The 18121-nt window shown below is 38.4% G+C and overlaps 2 protein-coding genes across 4 annotated transcripts in view; one reads left to right on the forward strand and one right to left on the reverse strand.

Moving 5' to 3' along the window:
• chd1 (chromodomain helicase DNA binding protein 1) overlaps positions 1-9628 on the reverse strand; it is a 29571-nt gene extending 19943 nt beyond the window's left edge. Inside the window, exons 1-15 of one of the 3 annotated variants that reach the window (XM_040157019.1) lie at positions 8467-9068; positions 7775-7890; positions 6634-6841; positions 6100-6231; positions 5725-5921; positions 5254-5528; positions 4730-4955; positions 3814-3914; positions 3523-3701; positions 3217-3341; positions 2795-3011; positions 2495-2584; positions 2150-2340; positions 881-1069; positions 170-332 (exon numbers count right to left, since the gene is read on the reverse strand). In XM_040157019.1, coding sequence (XP_040012953.1) covers positions 170-332; positions 881-1069; positions 2150-2340; positions 2495-2584; positions 2795-3011; positions 3217-3341; positions 3523-3701; positions 3814-3914; positions 4730-4955; positions 5254-5528; positions 5725-5921; positions 6100-6231; positions 6634-6841; positions 7775-7890; positions 8467-8493 — 2436 coding nt within the window. In that variant the 5' untranslated portion in view covers positions 8494-9068. Of the gene's footprint in view, positions 1-169; positions 333-880; positions 1070-2149; positions 2341-2494; positions 2585-2794; positions 3012-3216; positions 3342-3522; positions 3702-3813; positions 3915-4729; positions 4956-5253; positions 5529-5724; positions 5922-6099; positions 6232-6633; positions 6842-7774; positions 7891-8466; positions 9069-9232 lie in introns of those variants that run through there. The other 2 variants (XM_040157020.1, XM_040157021.1) reach the window with 2 other exon arrangements.
• A 1542-nt stretch (positions 9629-11170) lies between these two features.
• syk (spleen tyrosine kinase) overlaps positions 11171-18121 on the forward strand; it is a 73229-nt gene continuing 66278 nt past the window's right edge. Inside the window, exon 1 of the mRNA XM_040157014.1 lies at positions 11171-11453. The gene's annotated coding sequence lies outside the window, so the exon portion shown is untranslated. The remainder of the gene's footprint in view (positions 11454-18121) is intronic.

Raw genomic sequence — 18121 nt, forward strand, 5'->3', positions numbered from 1 at the left:
CCAAAAGGATCAGAAATGGAAAATTGAAACCAACTCATATTTTTGATAAGCAGAACTCTGAAATAAATAAAATGAATAAATAAATAAAAATCACACACACAGACACACACCACTGTCAGGACTAACAGAAACCCTGATGTTGCAACATAATAACATAAAATGAACAGACCTGTAGGGCTTCAGCTTTGTTGAGGAACTCGTTGTCCTCTGGTGGCTTGATAAGGTAACAGTGGTTACAACACTTCTTCAGCTCCATCATTATGTTCAGGAAACCTGATGTGCTGCCTTTGGTACCTTTACTCAGAGCCTTGTAGTTCCTGGTCAGGATCCATCTAATCACAAACAGAAGACACACAGACGCACACAACTTTATTATATATATAATCCTCTTCCATAATGAATGACTTCTCTTCATCACGCAAGCATGAGATGAACACAGATCAAGTGACTCACAGAAAAATTTGCAGGGCTCTTCCAAGGATTTTTGAGTATCATAGGAGAATTCGGGCTCTGTTCACATTCACAATATCCCCACTTAAAAAAACTTCTTTATTTCAATAACGCTTTTGTTGGTGCAACGAGAGCTGCACCCAAACATGCTTGAAACTGGGTTTCCAGCAATATGTCTAAACCACAGTCATTTGCAGTATTTTCTTGGGGTGCTATTGTTGGTCTGAACACAGCCTAAACATGCCCAGCCTAAACATACTAGACAAAAATAATCAGATGTTCATGTCTTCATAATAAAAATAGTTATGTTTCAAAGTTTTTTGCCAGTCAGGCAAGCAGTAATGTGTGTGGATAACTTAAACATGCATAATGACAACAAATAAAATAACTACACGCTTTCTTTGATTACAAGTTAGTGTCCAACTCTTACTTGTAATACTGTTTCTGGATAGCGCTCATCTCAACTCGGAGGATCTGCTCCACTTTGGCAGGAAGGGATTTCTCCACATCCTTCTTGACTCTGCGCAGTAGAAAAGGTTCCAGTTCTTTGTGCAGACTAGTATAGCCTGAGTCCCTTCCTTTACCATGGTCCTCCTCAAACAGCTCCCAAGAGTGAAACCTTGAGAAACAAGACGTATAAAACACAGTGGGGGTGTAGTAATACAGTCAACTCATGGTAAAAGACACAAACAAACAAAGAGAAAATTCCTTATTTGTTTCTCCTTAGAAGCAAAACATGCCAAAATTGGTTGAATTCAATCATTATAACTTTGTACAAAGTTTCTCATAGGTTTGTTTGTATCATGTTGTGTTTCATATCGTTATACCACCAAATATCAGGATCTTTTAAACGCACAAAAAAAATAAAGAAACTGGGAATTTATTTTGAGCAGGAAAAAAAATACCCAGCTTCTCCTTTGTTCTCACTGGGTTGCTGACACTTTGGAAGTACTTCGCTATGGTAAAAATAATGTTGCTCTCCTATTTTGCCAACATTCTGGTACCTTACTGCCATTTCCCATTAATCTTTGTGTGAAAAAGGCAAACCTTTTAGCTTTAACCCCTTAAAATAAAAGTGGTTACTCGCGACCTGCCACATTGCATATGTCCAAGTTTATGTCCAAATCTTTTGTCAGATTAGTTTATTTAAGTAATTGAGGCTTGAAGGGTTAGAACTATCCAGTAATCAAACGAAATGCTTGAAAAAAAAAAAAAAAAAAAAGTCTTTTTATTCCAAGCATTCTACTTTCTTGTCAAAACATGATGCCTACATTACCCACAACTCATCCACAAACAGTTTGGTCAGAGATTTGGGTGTGTTATGCTCGTGGTAGCTAGTGTAGCCTTTAGCCGCTAGCCCCCCCCCTTCAAACTTGTAGTCTTCAGCCCCAACAAACGCTGACTCATAACATTACTTGAGGGAATTTATCAGACTTCACACACCTCCCACAAAAGTCTTCATACATTTAAAAAAAAAAAAAAGGGGGGCCACTTTTACTGATTCCTTCTGGTAAAATTTTAAAGTCTGTTGCACATCCCTGTTTGCTGTGATGACAAGTGTCCTTTGTTGCACCTGTAACCACAACTGACATACATGGGATTATCAAGGAGTACTGAACATATTAATTATACTTCTACAGCAACGAGAGAACTTTAACCACTAAGTTAGTCTACGAGCATAACAATTGATATGGCCTACTTTTCGGGCATAATGAAGTGCAGCAGTGACCAGAGCTCTTTCAGGGAGTTCTGCAGTGGTGTCCCTGTGATCAGAAGCCTGTGATTGGACCTGAAGTCAATCATGGTCTTGTAGAGGAGGGAGTCATCATTCTTTAGTCGGTGCGCCTCATCCACACCAATGAAGGCCCAGTTGACACTGCCCAAAAATGACTGGGGACACACATTATTACAGTAATGGTATGTGCTAACATCATACTGTACAGCTTTAGAACTGACCTTTACCATTTAATAGATGTCATAAATTAAGGAGATCAAGCGACAACAGTAAGACCATGTTCCATAATAAAGAGAAGTAGTGGCTGACCTTGTCTTTGAGAAGAATCTCATAAGTTGTGAGAAGGATGTTAAATTTCAGTCTCTTGCTATGGACATGCATCCACTCGTGTGTCCTGATCTATTAAACGCAAACACAGGAGGAAGGAAAACATCAGAAATCTTGCAGTCTTCATGCTTGCATCCAGTCATCTTAACCATCAATAGCAGGAAAAGGGGAATATGAAATTGTATCGATATAGTTGTAAAAAGGGATTATTTCTAAGATATGACGTGGTGCACAGCAACTCCCCCTACTGAGTGTATGTAACAGGTGCCTGAAACACCATACCATGTTCCTGCTGCTGATGTCTCCCAGGTAGACCACAACATTCATCTGAGGGGCCCAGAGCTGGATTTCTCTCTGCCAAGAGGTTAGTGTAGAGAGAGGCACAACCAGCAAGAAGGGCCCATACAGTTGGTGCTCATTGAACATGTAGTTGAGGAAGCAGATGGTCTGGATGGTCTTCCCTAAACCCATCTCATCAGCAAGGATGCAACTGTTGCCTCTATGAATGATGACAAAGCAGAAGAGAGCAACATCAAAAGTTCAGATTGTGTGCCTGCTGCACACTTCTGAGTTATGAAGCATCTCTTCTGTAACCTGTAGTATTAAACCATATTTGCTGTTACCAACAGAAACTACAAATGTCGCCAAATCAACCAGGACTGAAATCTATGAGATTGCCACTTTCAAGATTTCTTGAGTCATACTTGCACCAGGAGTGGGCCATCCAGTTCAAACTGTCTAGCTGGTAGTCTCTGAGCTCCAGTCCATCACCTCCTATGTAAGCTGGCTGCTTCTTCATAGGTACAAACCTAGGTCTCTGTTTCAGCACCTACAGGAAAGAACAGCAGCTCATCTTTGTTCAAAACTCACGATCAGTATATTTCAGATTGGAAAATGACACAGAAGAGATCACACCAAGCTAGACTAAAGTCAAAACTCTACTACTCTACCAAGGTGTAATACATTACCAACATACTGCCACTGCCAATAGAGACATGCCAGTACATTACCTTGCAGTCTCTGAATGGAATGGTCTTGGACTGGTTTCTGCTCATGTAGTCATCGATGCATTTCTGGAACTTTTTTGCAATCAGAGCGCCATCTTCCCAGCTGCACTCTGAGTATGGTAAGCCCTGCCACTTGCACAGGTAGTCTGGGTAACCAGCTGCTGACTTCTGGTTTGAATGACCTGCTCAATAGAATTCAGAGACATATTTAGTTACACAAATCCAGTGGCTTCAAATGTATTCACAGTAAACCGCTTCATACAAACAACGAGCAATACACAGTAGAAAGCGCACCTATGATTCGCTCTACTAACTGGTACTGAGAGTGCAGGTCATCCATCAATTCTTCCTGACAATTGAAATATTCTATATCCTCTGGTGAAGCTGCCTTTAACCTGGGGAGAGGTAAAAAAGCATTAGAAAGTAAGCAATAACCTGTATTCCATTTCTTATCTGGGCCAAACCAACATTTTTTTCAGAGGATACCAAATAAAAGTTTGGCTTGTGACCAGAAGATGACCAATTTGAATACCTGTATCCATGGCAAAACGGTAACCTTTTTATGTCTCTATACCAATGCAAGAGCCCAATAAAATAAATAAGGAATCTATTTTTTAAGGGGACAAATGTGATTAAAATATTACACCAATTAAGGTACTTAAAATTGTCATCAGTTACATGGTGCTGAGGGTAGCTGAGGGCTGTTTTAGAGATTCAAAGAGGTTAAATGGGTTCTTGTAGCATGCAAGTTATACCAGTGGCTTACACTACCAGTCATACTGAATGCAGGTTCCAATGGATGACATTTGTTTTTATGTGCACATGGCTATTTTGATACACTGTTACTGATTGTTTAGGTAGGTATGTTTAGGTCAAGAAAAGGTAGGACATAGTTAGAGATGGTGACATTTGTTTTTTTTTGTTTTTTTTTTTATGTTTTAGTTCTTTTATTTGTGTGTATGCATTAGGATAGAAATGTTTAAGTTTGGCTATGGGTTTAGCATGGCATGGTCATTGAAATCACCAGGGAGGACGGCCACTGAGATTTTGACTGCTTTCGTCTATCATGTGTTTGACATTACATTTGTCCTAGTGGTCTTTCCTGCTGCTCAGTGGTCAGTAGAAGACAGGACAGCTCTCACTGTCAGTGTGTACGACTGTGAAAGTTTAATTAAGCAAGAAGCACTGGCTTTATTAACCAAGCTTTCACCATTTCTTTTTTTCCTGTTCCTTCTTCTTGAAATTGTCCAGTTTCTTCATGCCTTTGACGTTCTGCAACTTGAGTGTCTCCTCTGTCTCCCAGGTGTTGTGGATATGGGCCCAGTTCTTCCACTTTATCAAATACTGGATCTCACCAGCCTCTTTGTTGGGATTGAAGTTGGAATTGGGGTCCCCGTCTGCTTCTACAGCATATACAGTAGTTGCACTTCCCGTTGCTGTAGGAAAGAAGTTAAGGAATACACTGTAACATTTATTTATATATACTTAGAACTGGGCTAAAAATTGTTTGGATTGAATGGTGAACAGTGCAGAGCAACAGGAATTTCAAGCTGTTTCTGTCACACAGAAGTAAGTCTCCCTAGTATCTCATGACTTCCCCTAAAAACATTTTTCCCTGACACCACTCAAAATGTGATGATAATCCTGAAAATCCATACCTGATAAAATTTCTGTCTATAACCCCAGTTAATTCAGAGTGGAAGGCATCATCAATCTTAGCGCTTTGTCCCTTACCTTTTTTTCTTCCTATCCTGCTATCCATCACTCTCTCCAGTGTTTCAAACTCATCTTCCTCAGGCTGTGGGACATCTTCACCGAGAACTTCCACCACATCATCTGAGTCCGTCTTCAGTTCCTCATCCTCCTTGTAGCTGATGTTCACTGTAGCCTGCCGCCTTGGTCCCGCAGACGCTACTTTCTTGTAGTTATCGTCCTCATCCTCTGAAGAAGAGCACTTCTTGGCTTTCTTCCTCTGGGTGCTGCTTTTCTTCCCATTCCGAAAATTCATCCTGAGACATGAGAAGAGGTGAAGAAATAATGTATGTGCCAAGTTAAACTCAAGCCACTCTGTAGTTCTTTAAAGATCATAGGTTTTATGATCAATACCTAAACAACTGATGCCAGTTACCACTACAAAAGGAAACAACTGGACAATAATGTAACCCTGTACCCAGGCAACAGCTAAAAGGAAAGCTTTCCACATACTTAGTTGGAGGTTTTCTGCTTTTTATTTTGTGACCAGGCTCATAGTCTGATGCCGTTTCGTCACTGTTGTCCTCTGCTGATGAGTCTGATCCAGAACCACTTCCAGATCCAGAACCTGATCCAGAGTCAGAGGAAGCTGAATTTCTTCTCCTTTTGGATCCACTTGATGAGTCAGATTCATCACTACTTGACGAGTCCTAGAAAAGTTTATCATCAGACAGAATGGTCATGAATAAGCAATCAATGTATTGTGCACCTCCAATTACAGATGTTACATTTTGAGTACACTATTCACATCTCCAAATGGTGCTGATTAGTTCCCAGTTAAAACGCACAGAAAATACGTATTGGGGATCAGATCAGTTTGAAACAAACCTCATCGGATCCACTATTTGAGGAGCTCTGTCTCTGCTGTTGTTGCTGCTGTTGCTGCTGCTGCTGAAGCTGCTGTTTCCTGAGCATAGCAGACCTTTGCACAGCTAGGATACTTGGGTTGGACTTCCAGAACTGAAATCAATATGTGGTGGAAGGTTAGCAAAAATGTGAGGTTTACAAGCTTTCACATCACAAGAGCTGACTAGTTGGGGTGTTAAACACCCCAAAAGAACTGTGAGCCACTACCATGAAAATGTGTCATACTAGGTCAAACCATGTGAACTCTATTGCAACAGGGTTTTTTTAAGCAGTCCCCTGCATTAGATGCAATGATGCTGCAGAGATGCGAAGAAATGCTGAGTCTATTTTTACAAATATTTTCACGCAGTGTTCAGCACTTTGATGCTGATTATATGAAAGCAGCTTTACAGTGAACACATAATGTTCAAATATTTCTTGTCTAATAATTTCACTTTCTCCACATCCAGCAGGAGTAACAAATAACAACCCATCTTTGAAATCATGTTTCTTCACCTCAGCTCCGTCGATGTTTGACTTATTTGGCGGTTCCATCTTCTCCTTGGATTTCTCTGTGTCAGAGTCTGACTGGCTGCCAGACTCTGAGCCACTTCCTGAGTCACTGCTTCCTGATTGGCTGCTGCTGCTGGAGGAGCTGGAACTGGAGCCTGAACCGGACCCCGATGCGGAGCCTGATCCAGAACCAGATTCATCCTCAGAATTACTGTGACATGTTAAGAGAAAAACAGGAAGCACATATTTGTGCATTAGTAATTAATAGATTACAAATCAAATCGGTTTTGGGTATTGGACTCATTCAAAACATTTTTATACCATTGCCAATAAAACCCCTAGTATAAAAAACAATACCCTTTTCTACTCAGCTCTTTACCAAGAAGAAACATGTTTTTCAAAAATAAAAAAGTCGGTGTTCAGCCTTTATTAACCTGTATTTACATCCATTCTGGCCTTGTACACAGATAAACACAGTAGCACATAAATTGTTGCATGCCTTCAGCTTATACTTAGACGATGAAAACATAGGTTTAAAAAAAACAGCCCCATTATTAATTTCAATGAAACAACTGCGTTGTGAGTGCATCACAGAAAAGGGAATGTCCTGCAACATAAGTTTATCCTTGCACAACTTTTAATACAGTGCAATCCAATGTCATCTTGCAATGCAATATGTTAGCCAATTACATATTTGCAGCTGCACATCTGAGTTGGATTACCTGGTACCGGGCAAATTCTACAGCTTGCAACTTGCAAATATTAAGATCTGAAGGTAATTATTTCTGCCATTATAGCTTTCCAGAATTGTAGAATTCTGCCTCAATGCATTATATACTGCTGTGCAGTGCAAACAACAGTGGCATACCATTAGACATTAGTCTGTAACTTTATAAATGACACATTTCAGTGTAAACAAACTAGAGATGGCAGTTTCCCAGACACAGAAATGGGAGACAAGTGCTCTAAATATCTTCTCTTCCTGTCTAACATGTAAAAATAAGGGTCAGAAATACAGGTACTATTATTACTATGTAATTATGGCTGCATCATCTGAAATTAGTTTAAAAAAAAAAAACAACAGTTTGAAGTATCAGTATCAAAAATACTCTGTCGTTTTGTTAAAGATTAAAAATTAATTTACCTTGATTCACCACTGCTGTTGCTTACACTTTCATCTTCACTGCGTCCAGCCATATTGAAGTCCAAAATATAGACTTCCCCCTGACAACCTGTAGTACTATGTTCCACGTGGTTAACCTGTGAGAGAAGATACACATTAAAAACATTAGAACTATGGTCTGGGAAATGTGAGGACTGTGCCTTCACCCTGTGCTTGTTAAAATTTGCCACAACAAGTAAAAATTAGACAGTGCAAGTACAAATACGCATGTTTATAAAGTAAAATGCATCTGCAGCTCAGTATAGTCCCTGTATCAAAGTTCAACCAATGAACTGTTCTTATGGAACTGTTATTAGTCTTTCGCATGAAATTTTTTCAATGTCAAAATTTCTAAAGGTGTTTATGCTCAGCGCCTTAGTTCTGGGAGAGGTTAAGTGTCTCTGATGCACACTAAAACAATTTAAATGAATATCTATAGTTAAAACAAAATAGACAGACCTGGTTGGATGGCTGTCGCTACATGTAACTTAACTGCATTTGTTCCCTCAGCGCAGAGGCCCATCTGGCCTGCGCAGCAGCAGCGTGTTTTCACGTTCACACAAAGCTCCGCGGGCATTCTAAACACTAAATAACCACAGACCTTAGCCACGGTCAAAAAAAACAAAAAAAAACAACAAAACTTATAAACCTCTACTAAATGGCCTTATACCAACCTTCGTGTCGTCGAGCCAGGGTGCCATTTAGACGTACTGTTGCTACAGTTTAGCTTGTTGCTAACTAGCTAATACCGGCTAATGACGCCAATGTTAGCTATTGGCGGGGTACGTTAGCAGTATTGTATACAGACGCGGCCACAGTGCTAGTCAGTATTTTATCTTCAAATTCAAACGGACAACAAAATTCCGAAACAATCGGCATTATCGTGTTAACACCAATGTGCTGATTAATACTGGGCACTTTTCTAGCCACTGCCTACTAAGTATAACCAATTACTGTTTGTTAGCGCTAATGTGCCATTTTTTATTTCACGTCAACGTGAGTTCAATAAACATGGAAAGGGATCCTGCGTTTACTCAGGTTGTCAAGGAAAGTAGCATTAGCTAACGTTATGAAGCACGAGGCTATCACGGAAGCTAACAAAATGACAAAACTTTGCCCTAGTTCATCTGAGAAGGTAACCGCTGGAATGTTCACTTTCCAGATATAGTCGACACTCGCTAACAGTCAATGATATTTAATTATGCAAATGCTTGTGCAAATAGGGGATCACAACAGAGTCCTAAACTTATTTACTATTCGTTATTAAACCCACAAACCCAAATTAGCTAACCTAACTTCACGCTCTTCCATCTTGTTTTAATTCGCCGCTCACTTCTCGCGGCTTTTACCATATCAACATGCAACGTTAGCTTACTTTCTCACTGAACTAGGGGATAAGTAGCTCCACGCTGTATGTTACCTGATATTATTTTATGTTACCTGAGAAACTCCACTGAAACAGTTGTCTATACACGCCTTTTCACTTCAGAGGTCCCTTCTTCTTTTATTTAACTAGTGAGCTAGCAGCTGCTGGTAGCTAACGCTACCTTACGCTAGCTAGCTAGCTAGCTAGCTATCTCCCAGTTAGGGAGAGCAGCCCTGAACGACTCAGTTCGGTAAAAGTGGTGCAATTGTTGGTTTTCCTCTCCCTCCAAAAATCAGGTAAGTCCAGTTTTCCGTTTTAGATGTAAGCAAAGTCTAGTGCTCGTAGCTCAACTGCGATTGTAGAAAGCTGGCATTTCAATCCAGGGTCTTCCGACAACCGGCCTCCGCCATGACGCCGTAGGGTTCACTTCACTAGGAAACCCCGGGCAGTGACGTAACGGCTGTGCTCCTCACCACACAGCAACAACAGCAAACATCTGTTCAGCGGGTATTTTTAGACAATAAATACTTCTTTGGAATAAATTGATGTATACGTTGAATTGTTAATATTAAAACCAACGCCAGGGCTGTCAAATGTGAAGCACCGCTTTGTTTTAAGGATTAAGATGATTCTCAGATTTAGATGAAAACAGGCCTGTTCTATCCACTGATGGGTTCTCAATGAAAGACAAAGCATCATAGGCGATCGATCACCATCAATATTATGAGATAAATTTACACATAAAAATGTATTCATCGACCCATAACCATATTTCTACAATCTTTGCTCATGTCTGATCTGTGATGTTTACTAGCACACAGACTAATCTTTGCAGTGTGTTTGGGTGGTGACCCTGAATAGTACTGTAGGCCTCTAGATTCATAGCTTGCTGATGATGCCTTTTTCTGCACAGCCTATAGGAATGTTTCCTACATACAGAAAAATGCACCACTATTTATCTGGTTTTGCAAAACCAAAATTCAGGAACTAATGATATGTATACCAACACTTGTACCCACTCATTCAACACAAACATACACAGTTAAAGTCACCACACATTTTTAGGAGTAATAACAATAATGGTGTTATTTTTATCGTTTTGCACAGGATCCAGGGCATTTGATCTGAATTCAAACTTAAAGCTTTTATTACAGTCAGTTTTTGATGCACCCTTAGACTTTTGATGTTTACCTGTTTTATAGCTCATATTTTTCTTGTTTTTTGTGCCCTGATCCCAAAGAAATGAGAAATGTTTAATCTCAGCTGTCATTTATTTATGGCCGAACCGGTACTTTAGCTTGAAATTTGAAATGTGACAATGAAGTGAAAATGAAAAAAGTGGAAGAGTAATTTTATTCCATTCATTTTTTGGATCACGTGTTTACAAGTGTGTTTTTTAAGTAAGGTATGATACTATTTAGGCTACTGCGCAATCTGGAATAAAGTGAACTGAACTGAAATCAAAGACTACAAAAAGTACAATAGTCATCTTTCTCTGTTTGTAAAATTAACGGTTTATTTAGCAGTACCACCATCTGCTGGTGATATATGTTTAACGCATGATGAATCTAGGGCGCGTTCAATCTGACAGTGTGCACCGTTTTTCTACGGTTTCCGGGTTGAACAACATGTTTCCTCGAGACGGTGTGAAGCATTGTGTAAGGAAAGCCAAAAAGTTGCATAGGTGTTCTAGATTTTACCCAATCAACAGCGACGATATAAACCCCGCCTATATAAAACACAGTGCGCATGCGTAACACAATATGCCGTTTAACACACCACCGTTTCCGATTAAATAAATGTTTTGCTACGTTTTGTCGGGGCTGAACGTTCCCAAGGCTATATGGTCATTTAAACTCAGATATTTTCTAATAAATTATATTTTAACCTGTTTTGACCACCGTGAAATTATAAAGTGTGGATAACCATAAAACATGTAGAAATTATTATTTTAAAAATGGACAATATCTAGGCCTAATTAAAATGTGAAAGTATGGTGATTTGTTTAAGCGAGCATCATTGAACGGCTGAATTACTATGGACCAATGGGAAGTGATCCAGGAATCCAGCAGCCAAGTAAACGGAAGCACATATTCTGCATCTTTCAGCATTTAAAAGCAGTGACGATAGGACGCTACTGCAGAGTCGTGAAAACACCATCAGTCCTGTTCACAGCACAGAATCAGACTAATCTAATCTGAGTTCGAATATGTTTAAATTGTAGGCGACCTTACAGAATAATAACAACTGGGTAACAGAGCGACTGCTTGGAATAAATGGACTGCATTCCAGAGGGTGAGTATATGACCGCCCATATCGATTAATTTAACCGCATCATTCTAACAGTTTAATTTAGAAGGCTCCCGCCAGATATAATTATTTCGTGGAAAACATCAAACTGCAGCGCTTGAGTGTTAAAGTGTGTTTAAAAAGACGAGTTAAACTGATGGACTGATGTCCCAGTAGAGAAATTAAACGACGTAGGCGATGCGGAGGTGAAACATACCAGAGAGCCGCGTCCCCAATGATCGTCGTTGGAGAGACGCTCCTACTTTCGCAGACAGAAGACATGTATATGTTCTGCAGTGCGTGTGGTAATTCTTGTGCAGGGATTATTTTAAAGGCATATGATATGAAATATGACTCATAATGTAAACACAAAGATGGAGCAGAGGCCAGAGTCTCTGGGGCAAAAATTACCTGCATTGTGTATGTTCTCTGTTGTCGTAAAGTAACAGGAACAGAGCACAAAGGGGAGTACACATGGCAGCTTCTTATAGTTCAAAATGTATTTTGAATTTACAGTATGTATGCTTAATTACTATGGAATGCCATTTTAGTCAAGATTAAATAAATAAATAAGGTTATGAAATAAATCCTGAAATAAATAAATGTAAATATAAATATATAAATGAGTCAATATAGTTGATAAATAATAAATAATTTATTATTTCTTCTTTTATTTATTTCAGGGGACTTTTATTTTATAATGCCACATGTATTTCCCAGCTCTTTTTATTTCCATCTGTTCAATCCATACACAGCCTTTATTTGATTTAAAAAAAACATCTTATTTCTTTACATCAGCAGCTATTTATAGCCCCCTTAATCTTTTCAAAAGGCTGACATTAGTATCCAACAATAGCAGGCGTGGGTACAATACATAAATAAAATTCATTTTAAATTTATGAGTTGTTACATTTTCTTCCCGACACACTTTGGTCACATTGTGTACCTTATCACTGATTAATATAAAACAATCCAACAAATTTATGATGAAGAATTAATACATTTGTGCAGAGCAGTATGCGCTACTTATACAAATTCTATGTGTGCTCTGTACACAAACCCTTTTAATCATCCAGCAAATTAAGAGTTTAAATCTAGGGGGAAAAACAAACAAACAAAATTAAAGGCTTTTTATTATAATCAGGACTCAAAGTGCCTTGGATTTTTTTTTTTAACTTCCTGTTTACAATTGTTTGTATTGACATAACACATCTTGTCAAACTGTTCTGAGACATTTGGTATTAAATTGTATGGAACCTCTCTGGACTGCTGCCATCAATGATGGATACAAATTCTACAGTCATTTATTGTTTATTTTTCAGTAACAACTTGGAATGTAAAGTCCTAGCATTGTTTATGTCTTAGTCCTTTGCATTGATGAGCAAACCATGTTCCTCTGTGAAAGCCAGATTCAGGTGCCAGCTGTCTCTTGGTAGGTATAATCAGGGACTCAGAAAGCAGCCACGTGTTGAAACCCCAACACATGTCCGAGGAGAGAGAGAGTTCACCCACAGCAGTCATCCCTGGTGCCTCTAGAGCCCTAAGATCTGGTCCTTTGCAGTGAAAGAAAATTTTAAAGATTTAAAACAAATGTCTAGGTAAGATGGTAACTTGGGTGTGAATTTGTTTTATTAAACTTTTAGTCCACATACCTCTATGGCTTGAGTGCTGCTGTCTTATCTTGCCAGCCAGGGACAGATGAACGAGATGTAGGGGGCGTGTGTTTCGTGGTGTGAGCAAGGAACCTGAAAACATTCAGGTAAAACTCAATTAAAAACTCTTAACATATTATCTATTCCAAATAAAGCTGCACATATAATGCTAACTTTTTATTAGCAAAGGTTTAACATGGGAAGTGTACAAGACACTGCTAAAACTAAAACAATTTTTGACAGTTAAACTTTCTTTGTTTTGTGGTAACTTATCTGTGCTCAGCACATTGGCTTTGAAATAAACCGTTACTATGAGGTTAATCTTTCCTCTTTAATTTGAGGCTGTTTACATCCATTGATGAACAGTGTAAGGATTATAGGTTTAGATTTTACTTGTAGCTACAGTTCTCCAATGTTTGTGGACCAAATATGATCAGTTAAGATAAACTTTAGTCATGATGTCTAATATTTATGGTGAAATCTTTTCATCGTTGTCTGTCTGAAGTCTATGATCCATAGACATCGGAAGATGTGCTGTATTTCTCCTGGTTATGCTCTGCCGGGCCTCAGCTGCAAACTGACCTTTTGCCTTTGGTCTGATTTTTAGTGAGTGACACCCCTGCTCAGCTGCACTGAGGTCAGACTGACTTTGCCAGTCAAGACCATCTCACTGCTGGGCCATAAAAACTCTCAGGCTGCACTGGCTGTGTGTCTAAGATTGTAATCTTCCTGCAATGTCCTAAAACTGGCAGAATATTTCAAAAAGGAGGCTGCAGTTAATTCAGTGTTCATCAAGTATGGATGTGATAACAAACTGCTCAAATCCCAGTCAACGATTTAGTCACAGTCATTGTTTCACTTCAAATCAAATAAACTAGACCAGAGAGCCAAAGTAACTAAGATCTTACTGACAAAATTACACTTGCAGCCTGGGTCTCTCCAAGTTATCCAGGTGCAGTCGTACAGTACGTACCTTTAGTAGTACAGCTTACCCATGGAGGGCCCAAATCTATCAAACAGGGACAAAGTACATTTATTAAATTAATCAGTCAAAGTTAATCAACACATTTCTTTGGTCTATATAATCTGCACCCACAAACACTATGCTGGTAACATACACATTTTTGGACATAAAGACCACACCAGAGCTTATTAAATAGAAATACATGTCAACGTCAGTGCAGCCATTACAGCTGAGGTTTTAATGACTAGGTTAACTAACTTCTACTGTAAATGTAGACATTCACACAGCCTTACATAACTTAAAGTTAACTCACCTATATGACTCTACGCAGCGGTGAGTGTGTTTACTTTTAAAAACCTGGGGGCTGGTTCCACCTCCTCTGCTTCTTTTTAATAGTTTCATCTCCAAAGTGTGTAAAAGAAAAATGTGCAAAGCGTCGTCCCACAAAGTTTCACTTTACCACTCAGTAGGAAACAGCAAGAACCGCAACAAAGCGCTTTTACTATTTCTGCGTTTCCAGCCAATGTGATCTCCTGAATCCAGCTGCCTCGGTAGGTAACTGGTGCTCTTGCTTTGGTCTAAATCTGTAAGATAACCACGCCCCATTCATTCGAATATAACAGAGGGAAATAAAAAGAGCTGGGAAATACATGTGGCATTATGAAATAAAAGTCCCCTGAAATAAATAAAAGAAGAAATAAAAAAATCATTATTTATTTATTGAACTATATTGACTCATTTATATATTTACATTTACATTTATTTATGTATTTATTGTCCTATTTATTTATTTCAGGATTTACATCATAAGCATATTTATTTATTTATTTAATACTGACTAAAATGGTATTCCATAAAATACTACTTGGCTCCAGGTTTGCTGTGTGCTATTCATTTTGTGGAAGATTGATAGGCCTCATATAGTCAAAATTATTGGCCCTTGAATTTTAAGTACAGAATTAAGAATATCTTTGGAAATAAATGCAAATGAACTAATTTTGTATATTCACAATATTTAATAAAATGTACAAAGTTACTGAACTACAACAAAAAAATGCTTTCATATAATGAAATAAAAATATAGACATAAAATGTATGCTGGATACAATTATTGGCACCGTTTTGATGAATTTAATTTAGTTTCTCAAACAAAATTTTAAAAAGAATCACCTGTGCTTAATTTCCAGCGTTCAAATGACCTGACTTAATCAATGAATCATGGTTTTACTACATAAAAAGGAGCCGATTGTTTCAAGAAACGATAGCTGTATGAGAGCCTCAGAAATGCTATTAATCAAATAACAGAACAATTCCAAAGGCTACAAGGCATCAGCAAAGATCTTGAAATCCCTGTTTCAAGAAGTTGATGTTATCAAGAAGTTTCACCGTCATAAAGTCTGGAAAGGTTGATGCGGATTGTGGAAAAAATACCACGCAAGACATCTAAAGAGCTTCAGGCTGTCCTGGAGCAATCTGGACTGGTGGTTTTAGCCTGCACCATACACCACACACTAAACCAAGTAGGGCTCCATGGGCGATGGCCAAGGAGGACACCACTATTGAAAGAAAGGCACAAATGGGCAAGACTACTGTTTGCTAAAACTTTAATAGATACGCCACAGTCTTTCTTGGATAATGTTCTATGGACAGATGAAACCAAAGTAGAGCTCTTTGGAAATGCAGTGCATCAGTTTGTTTATAGGGGATGAAATGAAGCCAATAAGGAAAAGAGCACCCTACCTACAGTAAAACATCGCGGAGGTTCTATCATGTTGTGGGGCTGCTTTGCTGCCTCTGGTACTAGAGGCATTGAATGTATCAAAGGAATGATGAAATCAGAAGATTACCAAGGCATTTTAGAGCGAAATGTGTTACCCAGTGCCAGAACACGAGGTTCGAGGCAAAGGTCTTGGGTCTTTCAGCAGGACAACAAGCCAAGGCACACATCCAGCAGCACAAACGAATGGTTGAAAAGGAAAAACTGAACTGTTTTAAACTGGCCAGCAATGATTCCTGACCTACAACCTATTGAAAACCTTTGGAGAGAGCTGAAATCTGCCATTGGAAAAAGTACTCCTGCAAACTTAAAAGAGCTCGAATGCACAGCAATGGAAGAGTGGCAGAAACTACCAGCAGACAGGTGCAAGCGTCAAGATGGCTACAAGAAATGTTTAGAGGCTGTCTAAAGCTAAAGATTCTGCAACCAAATATCAGTGAAAGGTGTCAATAATTGTGTCTGGGGTACATTCTGTGTTTGTATATTATTTTGTAAGTATAATTTGTGTTATTTTCTTTTGTTCAGTAACCTTAGACATTTTATTAAAATATTTTGATCATACAAAATGGGTTAAATTGCATTTATTTCTGCAGATATTCTAAATTCTGTACTTAAAATTCAGGGGTGCCAATAATTTTGTCCAATGACTGTATTTATTTAGAATTATGCATCATGTGAGCAAATTATCAACTGAAATGATAAAGTTACTAATATTTTGACACAGAGCTCCTCCACAAACATGGCCTCAAAATCAAGTAAAATGCAGGAGCTACCTTAATGTCCTTATCATGTCAGTCTTTAGTTTTACCAGTACAGAAGCAAAGTTCATATGTGACTGCTACACTGACCAAAGGCTAAAATTTTGTCAGTGCTCATATTTTAAATGTCACCAAAAAATTATACTCTGTATTAAATTCCCACATCCCTACCAATCCACCCAACCTCTACTGCCCATCCCACCAGCAGTCTTTAAAGGGTCAGTTCACCCAAGTAACCCAAGTTATTTTCTCTCTTCCATCTAGTGGTATCTTTTCATAAAAAATAGTTTTGATTTTATTAGTCCTGGTTTTGAGATATCTGTCTTTAAAAAATGTACCTCCACCCCAATATGATAGAGGTGAATTGAACTTAGTTTGTGTTGCACAGAGCATGAACATTTATTTAACCGATTTTCTGGAATGTGCTACAGTACAGCAATCTAAAATTGCATATGCAACAATAAAAGATTTTCCACTGTTAATCTGAAGGATTTTTAGAGGTCAGAGGATGGGAAAGTATGATGTATTTCACAAGAAATAAGGGCAAAAATTCAAGAAAAGTCAGAAAAAAAAATGATTTGGTGTGATAGTATGTCTATTGTATGTCTATAGGTATTCTTTTTTCTTATCTAATCTTATCATTTTTTTAAGGGTCCAAGCACCAGCATTGCTGGAATCCTATCGTTTTCGGTCAGATTTTATCAATATTATTATTATTAGGGGTCAAAGTGCCGATGGTGCTCATCAAAAAAGAAAGCAAATAGCATGAGTTATACAAGTACCTCAAGAAGAAGTTGTTGATTTACCATGCAAAATTTCCTGTAAATCATACACTAGGGGTAAGGTGTTTTTTCAATCAAATTATTAAAAAAAGATTTTTAAAATTCCCCACATATGCTATACACATAGAGTAAATGCTCCAGACTCAGCATGCCAGATTTGATGAAAATCTGCCAAAAGTTGGCACCATGAGAAATAATAGAAATTAAAAAAGCTTTCATTTTATTTATGGTCACCTGCTGCTCTCTGCTGGACATTCTTCATTTTTCAAGTGTGTTGGTCCTTCTGCAACAGTGCACACTACTTGTTGACCAGGGGTTTGGCTCCCTAGGCTCTTGCTTAACAATAGGGCTATTACCTTTACTGTGGGTTCATGACCAGACATGGCAGGTTCGAGTTTTATGCGCAGTTCAGTTTTGCATTGTTTTTTTAAGGAAAATACATGGTGACAGTACAGTTCTAGAACGCCGGTTGCTTTAAGTGGTGCAACAGGATTATTTTTTTTGCATTTCACCTGTCAGTTTTTAAGTATTTACAGTTACTGTAAATATCATTGGAATCATTCTCATGGTTGAATGTGATTATGGAGTATTAAAGCAGGGGTTTTCTACCTTTTGGTATTAGGGTATCAGCAAATTGCAAAAGATTGGTCTCTCTCTCTCACCGATGTGGCACGTCGTAAATAATAGTAAAAGTACACATTTATATGAATGGGTTAATAACTCTTAACATGAATGAATTAA

Source organism: Xiphias gladius, chromosome 20 (genome assembly GCF_016859285.1).
Source record: "Xiphias gladius isolate SHS-SW01 ecotype Sanya breed wild chromosome 20, ASM1685928v1, whole genome shotgun sequence".
NCBI classification, from domain to species: domain Eukaryota; kingdom Metazoa; phylum Chordata; class Actinopteri; order Istiophoriformes; family Xiphiidae; genus Xiphias; species Xiphias gladius.